The 21917-nt window shown below is 38.6% G+C and overlaps 2 protein-coding genes across 4 annotated transcripts in view; one reads left to right on the top strand and one right to left on the bottom strand.

Annotated features, from left to right (window-relative positions):
• pax7a (paired box 7a) overlaps positions 1-1743 on the bottom strand; it is a 42622-nt gene extending 40879 nt beyond the window's left edge. For 2 of the 3 annotated variants that reach the window (XM_076110955.1, XM_076110956.1), the window contains exons 1-2: positions 1656-1740; positions 93-328 (exon numbers count right to left, since the gene is read on the bottom strand). In XM_076110955.1, coding sequence (XP_075967070.1) covers positions 93-328; positions 1656-1740 — 321 coding nt within the window. Of the gene's footprint in view, positions 1-92; positions 329-1655 lie in introns of all 3 variants that reach the window. The other variant, XM_076110954.1, reaches the window with a different exon arrangement.
• Positions 1744-14579: 12836 nt separating this feature from the next.
• On the top strand, positions 14580-17623 carry mrps16 (mitochondrial ribosomal protein S16). The gene is made up of 4 exons (XM_076110880.1): positions 14580-14723; positions 15189-15219; positions 16303-16569; positions 17104-17623. Exons 2-4 carry the CDS (start codon positions 15207-15209, stop codon positions 17226-17228), a joined length of 405 nt encoding a protein of 134 aa, XP_075966995.1. The 5' UTR covers positions 14580-14723; positions 15189-15206; the 3' UTR covers positions 17229-17623.
• Positions 17624-21917: the final 4294 nt, after the last annotated feature.

Genomic DNA, 21917 nt, shown 5'->3' with positions numbered 1-21917 from the left:
GTGCCCTCTATCATAATCATTGTAATAAACACAAGATCACTCAGGTGTCGTGCACCTCGCGACCCACACACCCGTTCATGGATCCCACTCACCCTGGGCTTGCTGCCTCCTATGGCTCCCGGACGGATCGAGCCGGTCTCTTGGTATCGGCAGAGGATCTTGGAGACACAACCGTGAGAAACTCGCAGCTGTCGCGAGATTACGCAGGGTCGGATGCCGTGGTGGGCCATCTCCACTATCTTGTGTCGGATGTGATTTGGCAGGGGCCTCCCGTTGATGAACACACCGCCAAGCTGGTTCACCCTACCCTGGCCCAGAGGGGTGGATACTGCGCCACAATAAACAATAAAAGTCTCAGAAACAACATAAACAACAACAACACATCCTGTCCTCTAACTAAATGTTCACTTCAATGTTGGCTGTGTGAAGCGAAATGGGCTTGAGTTATAGTCAAATAGCGGCGTGTTTGCTGTGTTGCTGACTTTTTTTAATGGGACGCAGTTTACGCACATTATCATATTATACATTTTCAAGAGAGCCTCCTGCCAAATTCATCCAGCGTCAGTCTGGCTGACAGCATGTATCCGAGGCCACTTCAGGATCCAATTTCACATTCAAGAGACACTAAAGAGGCTGACACTTCCAACCTTGATTATTCCTAGTCATGCTGTACAAATATTGATGTGATCCTTTGAGTCATCTCTTTGCTGTGTGTATTATTGCCATTTCCAGCAGCAGGACACTTGAACAAATCCCGCAGCTCGAGTAACTTGCGAGCTACGTGGTTTTTGTACATTTCAGTCCAGAGCACTTGAGCACGAACTGGGTGTAATGGGAAAACTGTTTCCATAAATGCATGCAAATACGAAGTGATCTTTTTTTCCGCCCATATGTTCAGACGACTTGAGTGTGGGCATCGAAGTTAGAAAAAAATTACCAATTAGATTGCTTTTTTGTGTGTGTGTGTGTGTCTGTAAGAATTGAAGCTGGACTAAAATAAATGTTGCTTTAATATCCCCCCAAAAAAACAAATCAAAAAAGGCTGCTTATCCTGTCATCTAAAGTATTATGAAGATACATTTCTGTCAGGTGGGCTTCAATTATTTTAGTCCAAAAAATAATTGAAAATAAAACATTTTCTGCACCTATTATTTTAAATACGATCAACCAATCATTTAAAAGTCAAAGCATTAAAAACATAAAACAAATCCGCAAATAACAAATTAAAAACCGTAATTAATACCTACATTTCGGGCAGATTATGTATAATAAGAAGGAATTACTGAGAGTATAGATCTGTCTAAATACAAATAAATTAAAATGTAGTTACAAACAAATAAAGACCGAACACATAAATTCCTAGAAAATATCATCTGGCTGAATCAAAACACACGAGTGTGAGGTATTTTAAAATGCTGTGGGTTATTTTCAAAGCACGAGCTGATGCTTTCCCTACAAATATAATTCACTTTTGATTCAGGTTGTTAACTTTAATCATCACTGACTGGAGGTCGAATTTGTTCACCCACCTTTTTATTTCCCAGCATGTCGCCAGTTACGCACTGCGCCGCGTGTGACTATCAGAGTGGAGTGCTGATGAGTTTTGTCACACAGCACAAGTTCAAACATCAAACACACGTTGACATTTATCTTACCTTCCAGGGGGAAGCCGGTTCGAGGATAGTTCTGGCCTGGCGCAGGGCGCATCATCCGAGGCATCGTTCCTGGTAGTGTAGCCATCATGCTACCTTCACAAACAAAGCGGACTCCAGTCCAACTTATAAAGCGGAATGTCTTCAAAATGATCAATATGATGCTCGGTCTGCTGTCAAATCCCAATCCCAGGCGGACAATCTGGACAAGTCCTTGTTCCACCGGGGAAAAATGATGCTCTCCTCTGGTGCGATGAACGTGCCAAATATATATTTAAAAAGATAACAGCTGCTGCAAATAAATTAACAACCTCTTCAAACTGGGAAGTCTGCAAAATGGAGCTCTTAAAGTTGTGTGTATGAGTTGGAGAAAATGCACTGTTATTCTTTTCCCTTGGTGTAGTTTGGGTTCAGTATAATGCCTGCTGGCTGGTGGGAAGTAGTTTAAGTGGCCAACTTTCGTGCATGTCGTAGGAGGAGACAGCCGAGCGCTCCCATAGGCTCCCTGGCCTTTCTTTTATGGATGAAAGCGAGTGGGTTTAGCCAGGAGCCGACCGACCAATCAGAGCAACACATTCCACTTTTAATTCATTGCTGCCTCCTTGACTCCATACACCAAAAAGCAGTTCAAAATGTTATTATGTCTAAATGTTATTCTAAAGCCTGTCTTTTCAAAATGTGTCTGCTTCCCTGACATTCAGCTGTTCGAACCGGTGGAATATTAATGCTTTTAAATGGTGATATTTCGATTCCCTTTCTCTTTCTTTCTTTCTTTTCTTGATATAGACGAAACTCGAGCAATTGAACAATATATTGCATACAAACTACTTCTATAGCATTACATTGAAACTGTAATATTTTGTTCGAACACAATTGCAATTTATGTATTGCCTGCTGATTAAGAATCAAACTCCGAATAAAATACGATAATCAGAAAAAAATATTATTAGTTGAATCAATTGACCAAAACCATTATATCATTGATACAACTTGACACGTTATTCCTCCATAAATGCACCGGTAAATATACGCAGAGCTTCATGAGAATAAAAATCGCGGCCCAAAATACTTGAGTCAGGAGTTGATGATGCGCTTTCTGAACGGACAAAGGCTGCGCACAAGCAGCGCTGGGGAAGGTTGGACTATAAGATGCTTTTGGCTTGTTAACCTTTCAATTAAGTAAATGTGCGCAGCATGAACGTGTAAATCGCTCCTATATCCGCTGTGGTAATTACAACATTTGGATCGACCCGCTATTGATGACAACAGGTTGACTTGCCCTCAAGTACGAACAAGAGTAATTGCTTAAAGGTAATTGTTAAAAACAAATAATACGCCACTATTAAACACGAATAAAAAGAGCACATGTGGCAAAAAATAAAAGGTGCATGTGTGAACTCTGTGGGCCCACCGTGCATATACAATTGTGTGACAATTGCCGTGGAAAACACTCCTGGTGGAAGGCAATTTCACAAATAATTTTAGCAACAATTAGGGAGTGTGGAGGGGTGAAATGGCGATTTCACATGCAGATGTGCCGGTGGGAAGGATCTGGTACCCTGCCGAATAGCTATGACCCTCACTCTCCCGCTTTGGTTTGCTTCACATGGGACAGAGAAGCACAAAGAGAGCGCCTCACCCTCCTGGGAAGGCGCAAAGAGCACTGGATTAAGTCAAGCATCAATCAAGCGAAATCCAAACAATAGCACATTTCTCTTATGGAAAACACGTTATTTTACAAATATGTCACCTCTCTGTTTCTCTGAAGCTATATATATATTTTTTAAAATCACACAGACACGCAAATAAAGCTAATAACCCCAGCTAATATCAGGTCTGGCCTCTGTTAACCTAATCATTATTAGCCTGTTATTCATTTGTTATGCAGCTGTTGATGATTACTCCCAAAAGAAAAGAGTTTGCAGTGTGCAGAGAAACGTTGGATCATTTACATGATTATGAAATGAAATATGATGTTTTTCAGTTTGTATAATACCTTCGCAAACATAAAGACATTTGTAAGACTGAAATATGTAAACAACAGTTAATCTTGCAATCTAATGTTTTTGTTTGTTTTTAGGTATTTTAAGAATTTTGGTCCAGTATACTGTGCTGTTACAATTACACGAACACCACTACAATAACCCTAAAAATGAAAACAAACAAACAACTTTAGAGCTGAAAAAGACATACAAGCTCACCAAAGGCAGCATGTATTGCAGCACTTGAATTGCACTTCATTGTCGCGTTCTTTGTTGGTCTGTGCTCAAATTGTTCTTGATGTAACACCATGTTCAAGGTAATTTTCAATGAGGCCAGATGATGTAAAATGATGACGCCTCCTTAAATTCATAGTAACTTCAGCTTGCAGTAAACTAAATCCAGAAGTGTCAAATAGAACAATTACAGCCCCCTCTTCAAACGTTTTGAGCCAGTTTTACTTTCATTAGAACTCCAGGAAGAAAACACTGAGAGCTATAAAATGCAGCATTAACAGTTGATTTTAATCTTTCAAAGGCCTGCAGTTGGTCCATATTTTCAGAGTTCTTTTAGCATGTTGGTTTGTTTATTAACATTGTTGTGGCGCCATGTCCACTAGTGGGCGACTACTGTTCCACGTTTTCAAACAGTTGATTTATTTGGAGAAAAGCCACATTGGTCACCTTTATGTGATCTGTGTACTGCTCCAGTTTCGGTATTTTTGTGCGAATAAGTGAATGTTTTTGTATTATTTGACCACAAGTGGCATCTGCATCCCACTCGTCCCCGTCACACCATAAACTCCATTTATCCTGGTTGTTTCTGCAGGCTTCGGCTCAGCGTCTGGCTCATATATGTAACTCTGTCATTTAAGTTTCCTTTCAGCTGCAGCAGACAGAAAAACACTTCCTCTCTCTCATGATACTGTCTGCAATCTTATCTTGATCAGCACCGCTCTTCAAACACTTTCCTACATAGCCTCTCATTATTTGTGTTATGGCAATTACCAAAGTTTCTTTTTTGCTTGTAGGTGAACACTTTCCCCCCATCTCCTATCTACATTTATTTTCTCTATACACAACGTTTAGCTATTCACATTGAGGAGCACAAAGAGAAAACACCTTTGATGAGAGGCATCGCCAATTTAGGCTTTATCTTTGTCTGAGCCGAACAAAGGCGAGAAGCACAAGCATTAAGTGTATACAAACAGTATTTTGCACTGTATTTAAACTGTGCTTTAATCTTCCAGTAAGTGAGAGGGGAGTGTTGAATGCAACCAAACAACACTTTTTGTCTTTAGATAATGCTTTGCAGAATATCTTTAGATTATGTGTTGTTTTATTTCTGCAGTACAGCAGATATTACGACAGCAAATTCACATTCTGAAAGATGTCGGTCAGAGATGATATTCCTCTGTTCATGCATTGTCTGCGTACTGTTGATAAAATGAAAAAAAGAATAACCTTGTTTTTTATTTTCAAATTTGGGGCCCATTTAAATGGGAGAATATAGACCTTGAAACCTGTTTAACATCCTGTTTTTATAATACACAACTTAGTTTTTAAAAAAAACCAAAACACAGTAAACATTCAGACAAATAGTCTCCTGCTGTCTTATGATCCCTGCTGTCCTGAAGACAAATTAATTTATGAATTTTTATTTTTCCTGAAGCATTTTCCATTTTGTGGTTATATTAATGCTTAAGGCAAGTTCTGTTTTTAAAAATAGTCTTACATCTGTACTCGACACATAAATCATAAGCAGCTTCTCCAATGTCGACTATGTCGACTTTGAAATTGTAGCATGTGAGATCTGCCTGCGTGTAACAACACCGTGGTCCGTGTGATAAACTGCCACCCAAAGATGTCAAGGAGGAAGTTTCTGAGTGCATTAAGCCCCAAAAAATAGTGAACAATCGTTTTTCCACCATCTTCCGTCCATTCATAGTTTACCTCCACTGTCATTTCAGAGAGTTTCTTTCTGCTTCAACACTGACAAGATCTGCACTTCCACCACAGCCTTGTTAACTTGTTGAGACTTTTTCACATCTGCTCAGAATTATCTAAATGTGTAATCACTTCCTTATGGGAAATATTTTATCACGATAGAGAGAGAGAGAGAGCGTATAAAATGCTCTCTGAGGAGGAGACTGGCTAAAAGCTTACTTTGGGTTGTAACTTTAACTAAAGAAAGCTGATTTGAGATAATCATCTCATTATGTGTGGCACAGGGAGGAGTGCTGAACAGGCATGTAGGGTCTGACAAGGTGTTGTTTGGTTAATAAGGAGAGCAAGGAGCATTCCTCACACTCATTTGGAACAAGTTAGCCAACGTGTGAACCTTGTCTGAACTCCCACAGTCTCCTCCTTGCTGGATTTATACAGAACATATATAAAAAAGACAAAATAAAGTCAGCAAGGCGAGGCAGTTTGGAAAATGTAATACTTTTTCCAAAAGAACAACAGACAACCCCGTTTCTTACAACCATAAAGACAACAATCCAGCATTACAGTTCCTTTTTGAATCCTGATGCTCTGAGGACCGAATGTATTGTAACCCAAAAAAAAAGATCTGTTACACAAAATTATCTTTTTTTTTCTTCTCATTTTTCTTTTTCCTTTGCTAAACAATGAAAATGTCTACCTCTTCAGGCCTCAAAAGTCCTTAAAATGAGAGAGAAGCTCCAGTCGTTTGGTTGATCTTTGGTTGGTCACAAGTAGACATTGTTGAATTTAAAGACAAAAAGCCTGGTAGCTTCTTCTGTACAAGACATCCCACGAAGACCTTACTCTTTCCTACATCACGGCATACTCTATTCACACACAGCGTGTGGTAGGGGAGTGGGAAAACAACATATGTTATGTTGTCTCTGTGAGTCTGGCGTCTGAGTTATGACTCACGGAGACATCTATAACTCAACCAGTGATCAAACACAGCCAAAGGCCACTTAGAGAGGGCAGCTTTCTCTGGATTTCCAAGGAGATCAGAGGTATCAGAGCGAGGACAAACGGGACATGGAAAATACCAAATGATGGCGCAACTGTGGTAAAAATTTGAAGAAAAATCACTCATATCAGACAAAGCTGGGGAAAAAAAGAAAGCGAATGTTGCCTCCTTGTTGCAACACCATCAGATCGGCTCTGCAGAGAGAAACAACTCTGTGGAAAGAAGCGAGGTGTGCGGGTGACATCACACAAACAGGCAGACTCAGCTGGAAGGGTGCAGGTGGGTGCAGGGGTGGCAGCAGCGGGCTGGGGGTTGACATCCTGTCACTGTTCATTATAGTGTGAATTCAGTGTACCCTCAACAGCACCCTCACTTGGCACAAGCAGAACAAACTGGGGATGCGACACTGGAGATAGCGGTCCGGAGGAAAGAATGAAGACAATGGAGGCGGTGGAGAATTCACTGCACAAAGACAGACAATCTGAAGTCTTCGAAGAAGAGCTATCTCCCTATTTGAAGCCAGGAAGTAACAGGGAAACAGATCAGTACAAAATACAAGGCACATGACAAAGACACGATGATGGCTGTTGTCTCCTCAGCGTCTCAGGAGGTGCAAAAGCGCTCCTTTATCCTCCTTAAACAATGCGTTAAGAGACCTGTTGTCTGCATATCCCGAGGCTCTTATCACCACACAGCAGAGCTCACCTGTCCTCTTCTGTTCAACACAACAGAAAACCAATAAAGCACCTCTTTCTGTTTCATTGTCACAAGATATCACACTTTCACTTCAACACCAGTTTGTTAAACGTTTGTGTGTGTGAGGACGGCGTTGGTCGTGAGAGTTTAACGCGATGCCTGCTTCTCTGAGTTGTGCGTAAACAAGGTGCCATGTCAAAGCCAACCGCTGATCTCGTGTCTTTGATGATTCGCCTCCGACCGGCACAAACGCATTCAGATAATGCAACATTTGAAATGGTGTATAACTTGTCATGGCCGCCTACGATGTCCCTAAGATAAGACACCTTTTGGTTTAGTGTCAGTTTCCTAAGAGAGGGGCATCATTACAGCTACACAAGGAGTAATCTCTGCATTGCTACTGGGTCTTCAATAAACAGGTTGCACTTACACCTAAATGTGAAAGATCACAGATGAACAGATTTCCCTGAAGCATGTATGAACATGACTGAGACTAAATCAGCAAACGAGTATTTTGGAAGAATTTGTCCCCGTTGATATTTGTCACTTTGCTCAAAATCCCTTCAAAGGTTTGACTATACAACCACCAGCGTTTTTCTATTAATTGGTACGTTTTTTAAAATTGGTCAAAGGAAAACAAAATCTTCTTTTAAGTTTGTCAAACCTGTTTGTGTTCTGTCCAGTAAACTGAACATAAGGAAAATGAAGTACGGCTGCTTTACCGTTCTGCCTGCAGTAACAGGAAACACAGATTATTTACGATGTAAAAATATACATTTGCTAAAACTCCTTTTAATGCTGTAACAACACTGGACACACAGAGTACACTGAAACCTATAGAGAGTTTGCCTGTAAAGGAATACTGTGGGTTGCTGGCATCATTTCATTACAGTGGCCAGTGTTACAATCCATTTTACAGGACCAAGAATGCTCCGTGTGCGTGTTGTACTTGTGTGAGTTTGTGTCTGTGTGTGTGTGTGTGTGTGTGGCATGTGATAGGACCAAAATTCTTGGGTATCACGCTCTGATGTGCATGCCAAATCCACTTGTCCTCTCACACAACCTACCAGTGTGGCTCTGCCGTTTCAGCTCTGCCAGCTGAGGCCTGGGGAGAGCAGCAGCACAGGAAGCAGGTCACAAACCCTTATAGCAGAAGTCACAAAATGATATGCTTACTGAATTTGACCAAAATATGACTTTTAACAGGCTATAGTTACCCTGTATGCAAACTCTTACTGTTTGTTTGTTGTCTTAGAAGGAGATTTGTATTGCTTCTTATGTGTGTGTTGTCATATTTATTGGATTATATTTTGTTATTTTCTTTTATGGAGCCTCCCAGCGAAAGCATTTCACACGATTGTACTTGTATAATCGGAGTGACAATAAAGATCTGGAATCCTGAATCTCACCGGATGCTAATCATTTCATGTCAATTGTGAATCTAGTGGCTTTTCAAAAAAATCTATTATCAAAATGTATTATCATTTCTGAACAGAGGTTCAGAGTGTTTTTTAAAAAAAAAACAGATCGTATTATATATAACTAAATGACTTTGGCAAACTGATGAATGCATAGCTGAGATGTCAGTGCATTTTACTCCGCTGAGCTGAACATAGAAATTGATTAAGTAAAGAGACATAAACAGAATTAAAGGAGAAATCAGTGAGTATGTGAACGCCGTTTGTACTAGCTGGACGCTGACAGTGGTGGAAGAAGTATTCAGATCCTGTACTTAAGTAAAAGTAGTAGTACCACGATGTAAAAGTCCTGCAATCAAAATGTAGTCCAAAAGTATGATCAGCAAAATAAAAAAGCAAAATTACAAATTTCGGAGATGCATAGATATGTAAGAAGCATTTTACTGCTGCTCGAGATGAAGGTAACTGTTAGTACTTTGTAGACTGGTAGTTTAATCTGTAACAAGTTCTCATATTTGATATACTGATCGCATGATATGTATGTGAATCTGCAGCCGCAATGTAGCTGTCAAATAAATGTAGAGATGTAAAAAGTTTTCCCTCAGAACAGTAGTGCAGTCGAAATAGTAGAAAATGGAAATCCTTGAGGAAGGTATAAGCACCTCTAAACTACACACATTCCACCATTGGACTGTGGCATTAATTACACTTTCCTCAGCTCTCTCTTTGTCTTTGATTGAGTGCAACGTGCAACTGTTAAACGGGCAATTGTTTGGGGCTTCAAAATGTCATTTTCTAAAAGGGGGAGCTCACATTATAATCAGACCGACATGTTTGTTCTACAAGTACAAACATGGACACAAACATTTGCTTTTTATTAGGCCAAATCGATTTTTTTTGTGCACATTTCCCTGTTTCTGGTGCTGAAGAAGATATAAAGTCATTAAAACATGATTGAAAGTGTAGTTTACAACCCAATTTCAATGAGTTTAACACGATTATCCTGTGAACTTCCTGTTTCTGAAATATTATCCTGGTCTTTGAAGACTTACATGATATCCCATCAGACCGTGTTTAAGCCCTACAAGAGTTGGTTCATTTCTCAAAGCTAAAGCTGTTGAAGAGGTTGAGGAAAACAGCATTTTACACCTATTATTCTCAAATGTTTGAAAATGGAACCAGAGAACAGTTTGCTTTGGTAAATGAATGCAGTTACTACATAATTAGTGACAAATAAAAGCTGTTCAAAGTAACAGTATTAGTTAGTGTGTGTTAGTATTTAATACATTTGTCTCATGAAATAGGTTGTGTATCACCCACAACACTCCCTACTTTGTTGACCGAGGCAAGCAACCACATGCCTCTCAATTCCAAAGAACACATAACATTTCTGCTTTTAATCAGTGGCTGCAATAGTAGAGACATCTTCGGCAAAATAAGTAACAGAAAAAGAAAAAGTCTCTTTGTTAATGAAGATAAAAGTGATGCCTCCATTTTGCATGCTATCACAATTAGTCTCACCACAACCCTCTGAAAGATCCTTCCAGAGAAGGAAGATCACTTGACCACCCGTCTGTGACCAAATCCTGTCTTTCCATTAGGTGCTCTCCGTAACCATAACGTCTATCTCTGCTCACGCTGGACACAGATGCTTAAAAAAGCACGGGGCATCACAAAGAGCTCACAGACAAGAAGTCACACGGCTCCTGTGATTGAAAAGATCCATTATTACGACGAACTGAGCTGAACAATCTTATGCGTGTGCTATTCCTTTCAAAAACTAAACGTAAAACAACAAACGTTGATTTTCCTTCAATGATGATGAGCAGTTTGGCCAGCTGTTTTACTGATAATCTACTTCGTAAAATGTATTATTTGGTGCAGAAATGGTGGTCAAGTAGCATGAAATGGTTTTGGGCGTTCAGTTGGAGTGATTCAGTGGTTATCACAAGGACTTAGAGTTGATCCCTGTAGGTTGTTGGTGGTATTTCAATGTTCCACAGACAAGAAATAAAAATTAACTTTTGCTGTGACTTTCACCTCTTGCCCCGGTCAGAGACATTTCTCATGGCCTCTTGTGTTGTGATCTGGCTCCTGATCAATTATTGAACCTAGTGTTTGCATGCACTCCCTATTGTTCATATGGGTTTCTTTGGGGTACTCCAATAGTTTCATTGAACCTTTCAAAGGCATGCAAGTGAATTAGATAGTCAACATTGCTCAAACTGTACAAAGTAATGTCTTCACAATATCCGGATAGGATGTCCTGTCCGATATCACGATATAGTATGTTTTATGGCAATTCAACAAATAAAGTCTTTATGAAATACACACATGATAAAGCCTATTTTGTATACTTCTGTTTCAATTAACTATTTGGCAAATGAAAAGTACTGACTAAGAACATAACAGTTTCAAGGTGAATTATAGGGGGAAAAATGTAATTTACCGACATAATTGTATATCACGGTACCTCAATATATGATTTAATCACGATACGATTTAATTGAAAAACAATAAATTATGATATTGAATTATCATCCGGCCATGTCTTTTTCTTATTCTTCTTTCAAAACACAACAAAAGATAGACGGACATCTTTCCAGACACTACCCACGCCAACATACAGGCACGTAAAACTGGAAAACAGTTAAAGTAAATACACCAGAAGAGAATCCACAAGGAGGATTTCTTTTTAAAACAGACAAAGATGATCACATTTTACAGTTACCACCAATATAGGAAACATATCAATATTTAAGAAGACACTATACCCCTTTATAATTCAATAAACAAAGTTCTACAATACTTTGACGTTTTGGAAAGTACACTTGTATTCTTTCTTGAAAGATGAGAATATTGATACCACTCACACATAATGGTCGATGAATAGAAGGGTACAGCCAGCAGCGGGTTAGCTTAGCTTAGCACCAAGACATATGAGTAGTTGCGACCAGGAGAGACTCCAGGAAGTTTCTACTCAAGAAATAGTCCATCACTGTCAATTCTTTTCAACTTTGGTTTACGTTGGGATTGTACAAACTAAATATAATTTTCATTAGTGAGCTGTAGAGGTGCTGGTAGGCGGATTCTGTTGCCTTCATACAGCGCAAGCCAGCTAGCTCTTTCCCCCTGTTTTCAATCTGTGTGCAAAGCTAGCAGCAGCTGGCTGTAGCTTAATATATAATGGACAGATATGAGTACAAAAAATTATCATCTGACTCCCCACCAAAAAATGAATAAATGTCTTTCCCAAAATGTCAAAGTATTCCTTTAATTCCTGTGTGTGAAGTGTGAACTTCAATCTCAAACACAATTCAGATTTATGCAGCTTCTGGGGTGTGAGGCGCAGTTCTGAATATAAAAATATGTACCTTGAACTAACAATAGCTGACACAAGTCTGACCAAAGTTCTGCATCAACATTTACACTTCGCTCTAATTATTTGAACAAATTTCTCAAAAGGCCCCCTTTCAAGCAAACCATATAATTCTTTGCAGCTTTGGAAATAACTGCCGAAAGTGATTCAAAGTGATTTTGTGATTCTAAACTTGAGCTGGTATATATGTAATACACAGTATGCAGAGGTTTGGGACCATATAACAAACCCATGGCCTCACATCAATTTAAAATGTTACTTTAATTCAGCTTACAGAAGTAGTAAGAGTTAAATGCACGATGTAAGATCAAGCATGGTGTTCAGAAGACATTAGTGGTATTGTCTTCTTCTTCCACATAATCAAATTAAACTAAGACATCTTTAACTACAATGTCTGGGGGAGCCTCAACCTTTAAAGAAGACTTATCCTGCTTTTTCCAAGTAAAATATCTGGTCATCTGAGCGTCTCTAACTGAACTGTCACAGATGATTAGAGGAGGAACAACTCGTCTTGGTATCCCAAAGAGCATGGGGTCCTCACGAGAGACTGAGCCACAACTAGAATCAATGTCACCGTTCAGATAATCACGCATTGCCGATTCACCATGTAAGATGAATTTTGTTTGCTTCCTAACTGTGTAAAGCCTCTATTCATTTTCAGATTTTTCCACAGAAAAAACGTGGTCAACTCAATAATGACGCTTTCCTCTTGAAATCTCAGCCCTGGTTGATGAGAACCAAGTGTTTAATGTTCTGTTGTTCATCTTGGTTGCTGAAATTAAATCTGTGACAAACCAAACTGACAACATTTTCGAATCTTTTCAAACTCGCATCCTTGTTTTTCTTTATAAATTTAGTTAGACACGTGTGTGAGAGTTTGGGTAGTGTGATACTTAGGTCAATTATATTAGTTTTAAACATTGTGTGCTATACTTCTCATTCTGGCATTTTGTTTTCAGGATTTCTCATGTTTCCCTTCAAATATAGTCAAAATAATCAGCAACAACATCCTAGCTACAGAGTTCTGTATTATTAGTTCATAATTAGAGAGAGATTTTACTTGATAAGTTAGTTAAACTACATTACAAAATAAATGGCAACGTATAAAGTAGCAACCTTGAATGTATTCTTTACAAAAACTTTTAAAAAAATGTGACGTAATGGGAGTTAAATCAATTAAATGAAAAAGTGTTTTATAAACATTCTAAGTAATGTCTCTTTTGTCTGTTTGTAAGTCATAACTGGCTTTATTTATGAGGAGTCACGCAGGGACAGAAGGATATTTTCAGAATTACAAACGAGGGCCCATCTCTTTTGTGTGTCTTCTGTGACCTCTCCTCGCAGAAAACCATGTGTTTGTCACACACACACAGAAAAACAAGCTTTACACAACAGGAGTGTGAAATCACCATGTTCCAAGACTGGGGGGGGGGGGGGGGGGGTATTTGTGCTCCCAGTGGGCAGAAATCTCTGTGCACTCAGACGACATCAGGCAAAGCAATGACCCCTGAATTCATGATCGCTCTCAGGAAACAAGTGTTTCATCTCTGCCGGGGTCAACAGGGGAAACTGATTTGAAACTCAATGCGTTACTGATGTAAGACACACAATACATGTAGAACAGAAATGATAGAAAAGAGAATGTGAAAGATGACCTGTCTGACAGCACATATAACCAAAGAGCTTATACAATGTACTGAAGTGATTTTACATAACTTTAGCATTCTCGCTGTTTGCTACATCTAAGGTAATATTGTATAAGTAGTCTAGTTTTTACTCCACTGCATTTATCTGACAGCTGTAGTTACTAGTTTATGATTTGACATACAAAACTAAATCTGTTCATAAAATATGACATAAATTAAAGTACCCATCAGTAGGCCTACCTCTACCAGCTAACATATTTATATGCTGCTTAATATACCAATACTAATAATATTAATAATAATACAATAATATGATGTAGTAACAGCCGTATATAATATTAGCACTATAACACTCGAAATGGGCAATTCTGTGTAATGAGTAGGCCTACTTTTACTTTTGGATACTTCAAGTATAATTTGGCCGATACAACTTGTCATGTAATTCTACTTAAACTTTTAAATGCAAAACCTAACTTGTAATATATTATATTATTTAGCAGTGTGCTATTACTACTTTTACTCAAAAATCGGAGTACTTCTACCACCCATGACCAAAGGTTATTCGTAAAATCACACCATAAAAACTTGAATGTAATGTGTGATGGCATGTTTTTATTAAGTTATTTTTTAAGTTGAGGGACATTTTCAAGGCTGACATAAATTCTTCAAAATAGTTTTAATGTGTCCGAAAATATTTCACTCTGAAGCAAAAGCGTTCACAGCATAGACTTTAACAGCAGGCTACAAAGTATTGCAAGCCAGGCCTTTAGTTTGCTGCGGTACAGTGGGGAGCAGTGCAACAGCGCCATCTTGCGTCACGATGATGCAGTAACGCATGTGACGTACGTCACTTCCTGTTTAAACATGGCCGCGTACTGACAAATGTCACATTTCTGCTGCTGCTGTAAACATACAGTTATTAAGGTTGATTATATCACCTGGCCAGCAAAAAGGAAAAGGCGACAACTGGGGAGATTTTGCTTCACTCGGTCCAACACCTGCAGAGGTATTTTGCTCGTTTTTTTGCTCATTTCTGAGCCGCACGTGACGTTAGTCCTCAAACAGCCCTTTAGAAGTCAGCCGTTAGCAACAGCTACATAGCTATTCTGTTGTTTAATGATGCGTTCAGGGTTATCACAGGATAATTAACACCTAACACTATGAGACTCACTGCTGGCGTTGTTAAGAAAGACACTTTAATATGAAAAGGAGTTTTTTTTTCTATTGTCCATTATATCAGTTTATCTGCGATGTCTAACTTAAGGGGATGTTTTGTGTTTGACGTGCATGAAGTAGTATTAAATGTGTTCTCTCGCTCACATTGGGTTACTGGTCTTGTTTGTTAGGTTTGTAGTATCTTGTGAACCCATGTGGGCTGGGCACCTCTTGGTGCATGACGTTTTGAAAAGTAAATGATTTACCTACTACTAATACACACTTCGGTTTAATGTTGACTTTTGTGTTGTTGCAGGATAATCGAGCCAACACCATGGTTCATTTATGTGAGTATAAGATGTGAACACAACGGGCACATCCGGACGGTGTTGATGTTTCTGTCTTTGTAGCAGCAACGACCGGGACAGAGTTTTAGCAAGACAAGTACATAAACCATTTAGAGTATGTGTAGTCACACGTTTCTCGTGTATTTTGTAAGGATTACACGTTTAGCAGAAGCAGCCGGGACAGCTTCCTCACTTAACTATTGCTGCTTCGTCAGCAGTTAACAGAATTAACTTGTCATATATAAAGTGTATCAATATGACTGTAACCCTACAGCTAACAATTCTTCCCTGTTACAGATTGATCAGTCGATCACACTTAATCTGTGAAATGCCAAAGATAGTGAAAACTGCCCATCACAAGAGGACATGTCTTCAAATGTCTTGTTTTATCAAAACACAATGATATGCAATAGAAAACTCTTTAAGAAGCAAGAATATTTGCAATTGTTGCTTGATTATGCAAGTGTAATGGTTAATCGATTAAATTATAGATTCATTTTCTGTCAGTCGATGAATCAACTAACTGTTTTTGCCACGATATAGTCTATAATGTACATATACATTCAGTTTCCAACTTACTAGGTTCATCCAGCGAAAGCGAATGTGGTTTAGAGATGTTGATTTAACTCCGTGGTCATTTTACAAGAGGCAGTTTCAGGTGCTTTTGTTTTTATTTATATTGTTGTATAGTGAAGAGAGAGATGTCGCTTACATTTCTTCCACCCCATTCACATCAATAAGGTGTTTGAGTTTCACCGTAATAGAGCAAATGTCAAAAAGTATTTTACAATAATAGAGAAAAAGCAACAGACACAATACAAGATAATACAAATAAAGAACACTAAACCAAAGCAAGACGTGAACGTTTCACTGCTGCTCCTCCCGTCACTTAGGATTGTAAAAGCAAGAGGTCAGTCTGTGGTTTAATTTCACATGAACTATGCTTAACTGGAAATTACTTAAACAAGATGGTCAAAATCTCTGAAGTTACAGCCTTTAGTGAAGAGTGCATTATCCACATTAACAATTACAAGCAACTCATTTCCCTTTAGCAATGCTTACTGTGCTCATTTCCTTCTGCAGCATCACTCCTGCTTAAGAAGTACCACGGAGGTTACGTTGTCATCCGATTGGCTCTCGCAGGCCACAAACAAGCAAACAGACCTTTTTATCGAGTTGTGGCAGCTTACAACAAAAGGGCAAGAGATGGTAAATATTTAGAGCAGCTGGGAACCTACGACCCCCTCCCCAACATCCACAATGAGAAACTTGTCAGCTTCAACTTCGACCGAATCAAGTACTGGATCGGCTGTGGCGCACACCCTACAATGCCAGTGGCCAAACTTCTAGGTGTGTATTCACTACATGAGCATGTGCTTTTAAGGTGGATCAACATTGCTGTTTTCTGCCTGTCCAGATAACTGTGCTGCTCTTAGTGATTTGTTTATTAATGAGGGCCATCCATAACCTTTAAGAGCACCTACACCTTTAATTTCTATCTAGAGCTTTACCTCTGTGTTGACCATTCTTTGAAATCTTGTTTTCTATATGATCTGCTACCATAAATGATGACGACTGTCTAGAATTATTATGTGTTCTCACTGGGCCCTAAAGCATGTCATCCATGCCCTCTCGTTTAAAGGATTGTACAGATACAGATTACATGTGCTTTTACGTTCACAACAAGCAGGTAGAACATCAGGTATTACTCGGTTCTCCAGAAATTGGCAACGAGAAATTCAAATGAAAAGAGATGCATCAGCTCCAAAATATTTTGAAATCTACTAGACAACATTCATGTAATAACTATAGTTGGGAAAGCTTGTAGTGAAAGATATTGACTCTAAGATATTCACTGCCCCTCTCCGCTATCTCTTTCTGCAGGGTTGGCAGGATTTTTCCCTCTGCACCCAATGACGATAACAGAGGCGGAGCGTCGGAGAGCGCAAACAGAGCTGATAGCAACAGGAACAGAAGATGGTCTGCAGGAGGGACAGAAGGAGGCTTAAGTGTGGGAATTAAAGTGTGTGTGTGTGTGTGTGTGTGTGTGTGTGTGTGTGTGTGTGTGTGTGTGTGTGTGTGTGTGTGTGTGTGTGTGTGTGTGTGTGTGTGTGTGTGTGTGTGTGTGTGTGTGTGTGTGTGCGCGTGTGTGCGTCACAGTCATTTGGAGGGAACTGATCTATTTGTTTCCTAACCTGTTTGGTGGACTGCTTGACGCTATGTCAGATATGGCATATTGTAGTTCTAGTTGCTCTAGTAGCAGCTATGGACAATTGTTATTGAAACTGATTCTTGATAAAATGCAATAGTTTGAGGTTATGTTAATGAGTGGAGTGCCACGAGAGACAGTTGTGTGTATTTACTGTTTTATTAAACATTAATAAAATATTTCAATATTATTCCATTTGGTTGAGTTTAACAAGCTGATTTTTTTTCTATCATCCTCTGTCTAACATTTTCAAGACCTTTTATGGAAAAATATTTGAGTTTACTTTGAATCTGACTCACGGAGGGTGTTTTCATCTTTCATTTTTTGTCTGTTTTCTTCCTTTTAAAATTAATAAATAACTAATAGTCCGTTGCCATGCCAACATATTTATTACCTGGCTTTGTTGAAACTCTATAGTGCTCCGCTGCGTCTCAGTGCCTGGGACAGTCCTGAAATGACCCACATACCCTCTACACAGCACTGGCCGTCTGACAATGACAACACAATTCATGTTGATGCATAATGAATAACTTGAGATTACAATATCTTATTTATTGGGTTATTTGGAAATTTTGTTGGGTAAAGCATAGCTTAATTAAAAAACAAAAATGCTGCATTCAAATAGGGATTTGAACATCAATGACCATGGCAATGGTTGAAGCATTTTGGTGGGCCTTAGTTATGTCAAACACAAGAATAGAGGGAAATCAGAAGTGAGTGGGTTTGCTGATGTGATTATTGACAAGCTTTACAGCACTTAGTTTCTTCTAGGCTCAATAGCAAATTCTCCACCCGTATGCTGACCTGCGTGTTATTGAAAACTTTGTAAACTGAAAACTTACTGTTAACCGTTACATGACTTCTGTTAGTTAACAATATTGTTGAATCATTATGCAGTTAATCATGTTTTTGCTGCTTCATAGGAAACAGCCTAATGCCGTTTGTTTCTCATTAGAGTGAATATTTACAGACCGTATTCAGTTACCTTCGGTCATGCTGTAAGCTCGACCTTGTATTTAAGACCACTACAATGAAAAACAAATCATACACACAGTAAATAATCAATTTCAGAATATATTTGACCATTACAATGGAAAAAGCAATGGTCATATCATTTAGATATCTCTAAAACATGATTACTCCATACTTAACTGTGTGGTTAACAACCTTAAGCAGCACATGTCTTCATCAACAGGTCATATTGTAGAAATAAGGTTGCAGACAGCACTATGTGCATGTTATCTTTTGTTAATACAATGAAAGCAAACACGTGTGTTTATATCTGTACTTTATTGTTTCGGCTCTGTTCACAAAAAGCTCTCAAATGAGCTCTGTGGACAGGTCATTTAATGAAGTACTACAAAGTGTTTATCCTTGCATGCTTATGTCAAACAACAAGTATGGCTCACGTCAATCAGGTAATTATTAAAAGACTAATTTGAGTCAAGATGCACTTGACAACGCAAGGTGACATTTGAAAGTCCTGCAGAAACAAACAAAACTTAAAATAGTCATTCATTTCTTTAAGGATTGTGGTGTAAAGGTCAGTTTGATTCTTTAACATGTTGGAGCACCGAGCATTCCCAAATACAACTGTAACTATAAAGCAGCAGGTTATTGCTGAAAAATGTTGGTTATAAGTCAATACATACTGTATGATTATTTTTGTTGGAATCTGACCATGTGCCCTCCACATGTGAAGAAATTTAGTGTTTCAATTTCTGCCCCCAAACACATTAATAATTATATTGATGTCAATAATTTAGTTTTCTTAAATGCTGATAATCCAAACACGCTCCTTTTCGTTTCCAACATTCTTTATAGAATTTTAAAAATGGTCCCAAATTCTTTCGGCTCTACTTTGAAATTATTGCATTATTATTATTTGACATAGTGAGCAGGAAGTAATCTGTTTCTTTGCCTAGGGAGTGCACTGCATCAGTAACAACCGCAGTTGATCATTAATTACACAGAGTATATTTGATAATGATAGAAGAAATGTGATATGGCATACCACTACCAACAGGATCAGACTTAAGTGACAATCTGCAGACTTTTATAAGGGGAGATTAAGTCTAGTGCAAGACTGAAAATTGCATAACTCAATTATTCTGCTTCATTATACTGTATACATGTTTATGGAGTGAAAGACATTGCAGCAGTTGAAATATTTCAACATTACATCTTTTGGATGATTATTTGAATGGCCTGGAAAATGATAAAGTGGATTAATTTGGGATCCTGTAATTGGAGGAGGCGTTCTCTTATAAACCTTACTTTTGTGGTCATTGTGCTGATGGCATTTTGTGTGTTCTTAACACAAAAAAGAGGTAAGTCTGTGATTTATCGTATTCTTTGCATAACCAGGTGAGCCTATATACCTATCAATTTACTGAAGATGTATTTTGAATATACTATTTTTCACACTGATATCATTTGACAGTATGTATGTATCGTGCTATGACATTTTGACATGATTAATTTTAGTCCTACAATTAATGCAGAAAGTGCAAACTCTGTCCAAGTTGTTAACATGCAAATTAAGCATCACACACAATACTTTGTACTCAATATATGAGTTTTTTGGAACATTAATGTTCACATAAAATGGGACTGAATTTGGTGATTCATTTAGTAGTTTTTTTATATTTAAAATTCACCTGGAGTAATGTTTTGTGGGTGCAGTTTAGGTAGCTTATTCACAAACCTATACAATATCTAAATCACCTTTTCTATTACTTGCAAAGGGCAGATTTATATGTTTTTATATACGTTTTCAGTACATTTTTAATAACTGCATCATCTCAGGATTGGACATTTTTTCATAGGCGCAACCTAAATTCCATAAAAGCAATAGAGTGCACACAAGGGGGAAATAACTGTGATGACTGTAGATTTACTGGCATATTCAGTTAATAATTGAAGAAACAGAATAGTGTAAGAATACAAACATTACACTACAGCCTTTTGATATTTGCACGAGATAATGAAAATATATCCTAATCAGTGTTGGAGGAAGTGATATCCATTTTATATGACTCATATCAAAGTCTAAAAGCCAGCCTCTGTACTATTGAAGATAACGATGCTAAGAAGAAAAAACTAACTCAAGAAGATGATATGATTTGCAAGAAAATTGGGAATTGTTCCAAGTAAACATTGTTGAAACAATGAAAAGACAGAATAATGTGTGAAATAAATTTTAACTTAAGTTTTGACTGAACTTTAATGGTGATGCCAGATGCTGTGATGTGCAATAACAAATACATTCATCATGCACAAATATTGTCTTGTTTAACAGCAGGTTTAACAGAGTCACTTACCTCAAATGGAAGAAGCAGCACTACCAACACTACCAACACAGCAGGTACCAGCACAACTCTGCACCCATTGACTAGCCCAGGAACATCTACAACAATGGTGCCTTCATCGACAGAGACACAATATACAACCAGTACGACTGTGAGGCCAACGGGAAAAACAGGTTCAACAGAGTCAACATCAACACTCACCTCAAATGGAAGAAGCAGCACTACCAACACTGATCATTCCACAACAACAACCAATTCCACAACAATTACAGAGGTATCAATAAGTTCAATGTCGACATCCCCCCTATTGACAAGTGACTTCACTCAAACATCAACTGAACTAAAAACTGAAACAACAGCAGCTATCAGCACAACTAGGGACCCATTGACTAGCCAAGGAACATCTACAACAATGGTGCTTTCATCGACGGAGACACAATATACAACCGGTTTGACTGTGAGGGCAACGGGAAAAAAAGGTTCAACAGAGTCAACAACAACACTCACCTCATATGGAAGAAGCAGCATTACCAACACTGATCATTCCACAACAACAACCAATTCCACAACAATTACAGAGGTATCAATAAGTTCAATGTCTACATCCCCCCTACTGACTAGTGACTTCACTCAAACATCAACTGAACTAAAAACTGAAACAACAGCAGCTATCAGCACAACTAGGGACCCATTGACTAGCCAAGGAACATCTACAACAATGGTGCCTTCATCGACGGAGACACAATATACAACCAGTACGACTGTGAGGCCAACGGGAAAAACAGGTTCAACAGAGTCAACATCAACACTCACCTCAAATGGAAGAAGCAGCACTACCAACACTGATCATTCCAAAACAACAATCAATCCCACCACAAATACAGCGGTATCAGCAAGTTCAATGTCTACACCCACCCTAATGACTAAAGACTTTACTCAAACATCAACTGAACTAAAAACTGAAACAACAACAGCAGGTACCAGCACAACTCTGCATCCATTGACTAGCCCAGGAACATCTACAACAATGGTGCCTTCATCGACGGAGACACAATATACAACCGGTACGACTGTGAGGCCAACAGGGAAAACAGATTCAACAGAGTCAACATCAACACTCACCTCAAATGGAAGAAGCAGCACTACCAACACTGATCAGTCAACAACAATCAATCACA

Source organism: Anarhichas minor, unplaced genomic scaffold (genome assembly GCF_050575085.1).
Source record: "Anarhichas minor isolate MPS153535 unplaced genomic scaffold, ASM5057508v1 ptg000043l, whole genome shotgun sequence".
NCBI lineage: Eukaryota > Metazoa > Chordata > Actinopteri > Perciformes > Anarhichadidae > Anarhichas > Anarhichas minor.
The sequence above is the reverse complement of the archived record's forward strand: the minus strand, read 5'-3'. Positions and strand labels throughout refer to the sequence as shown.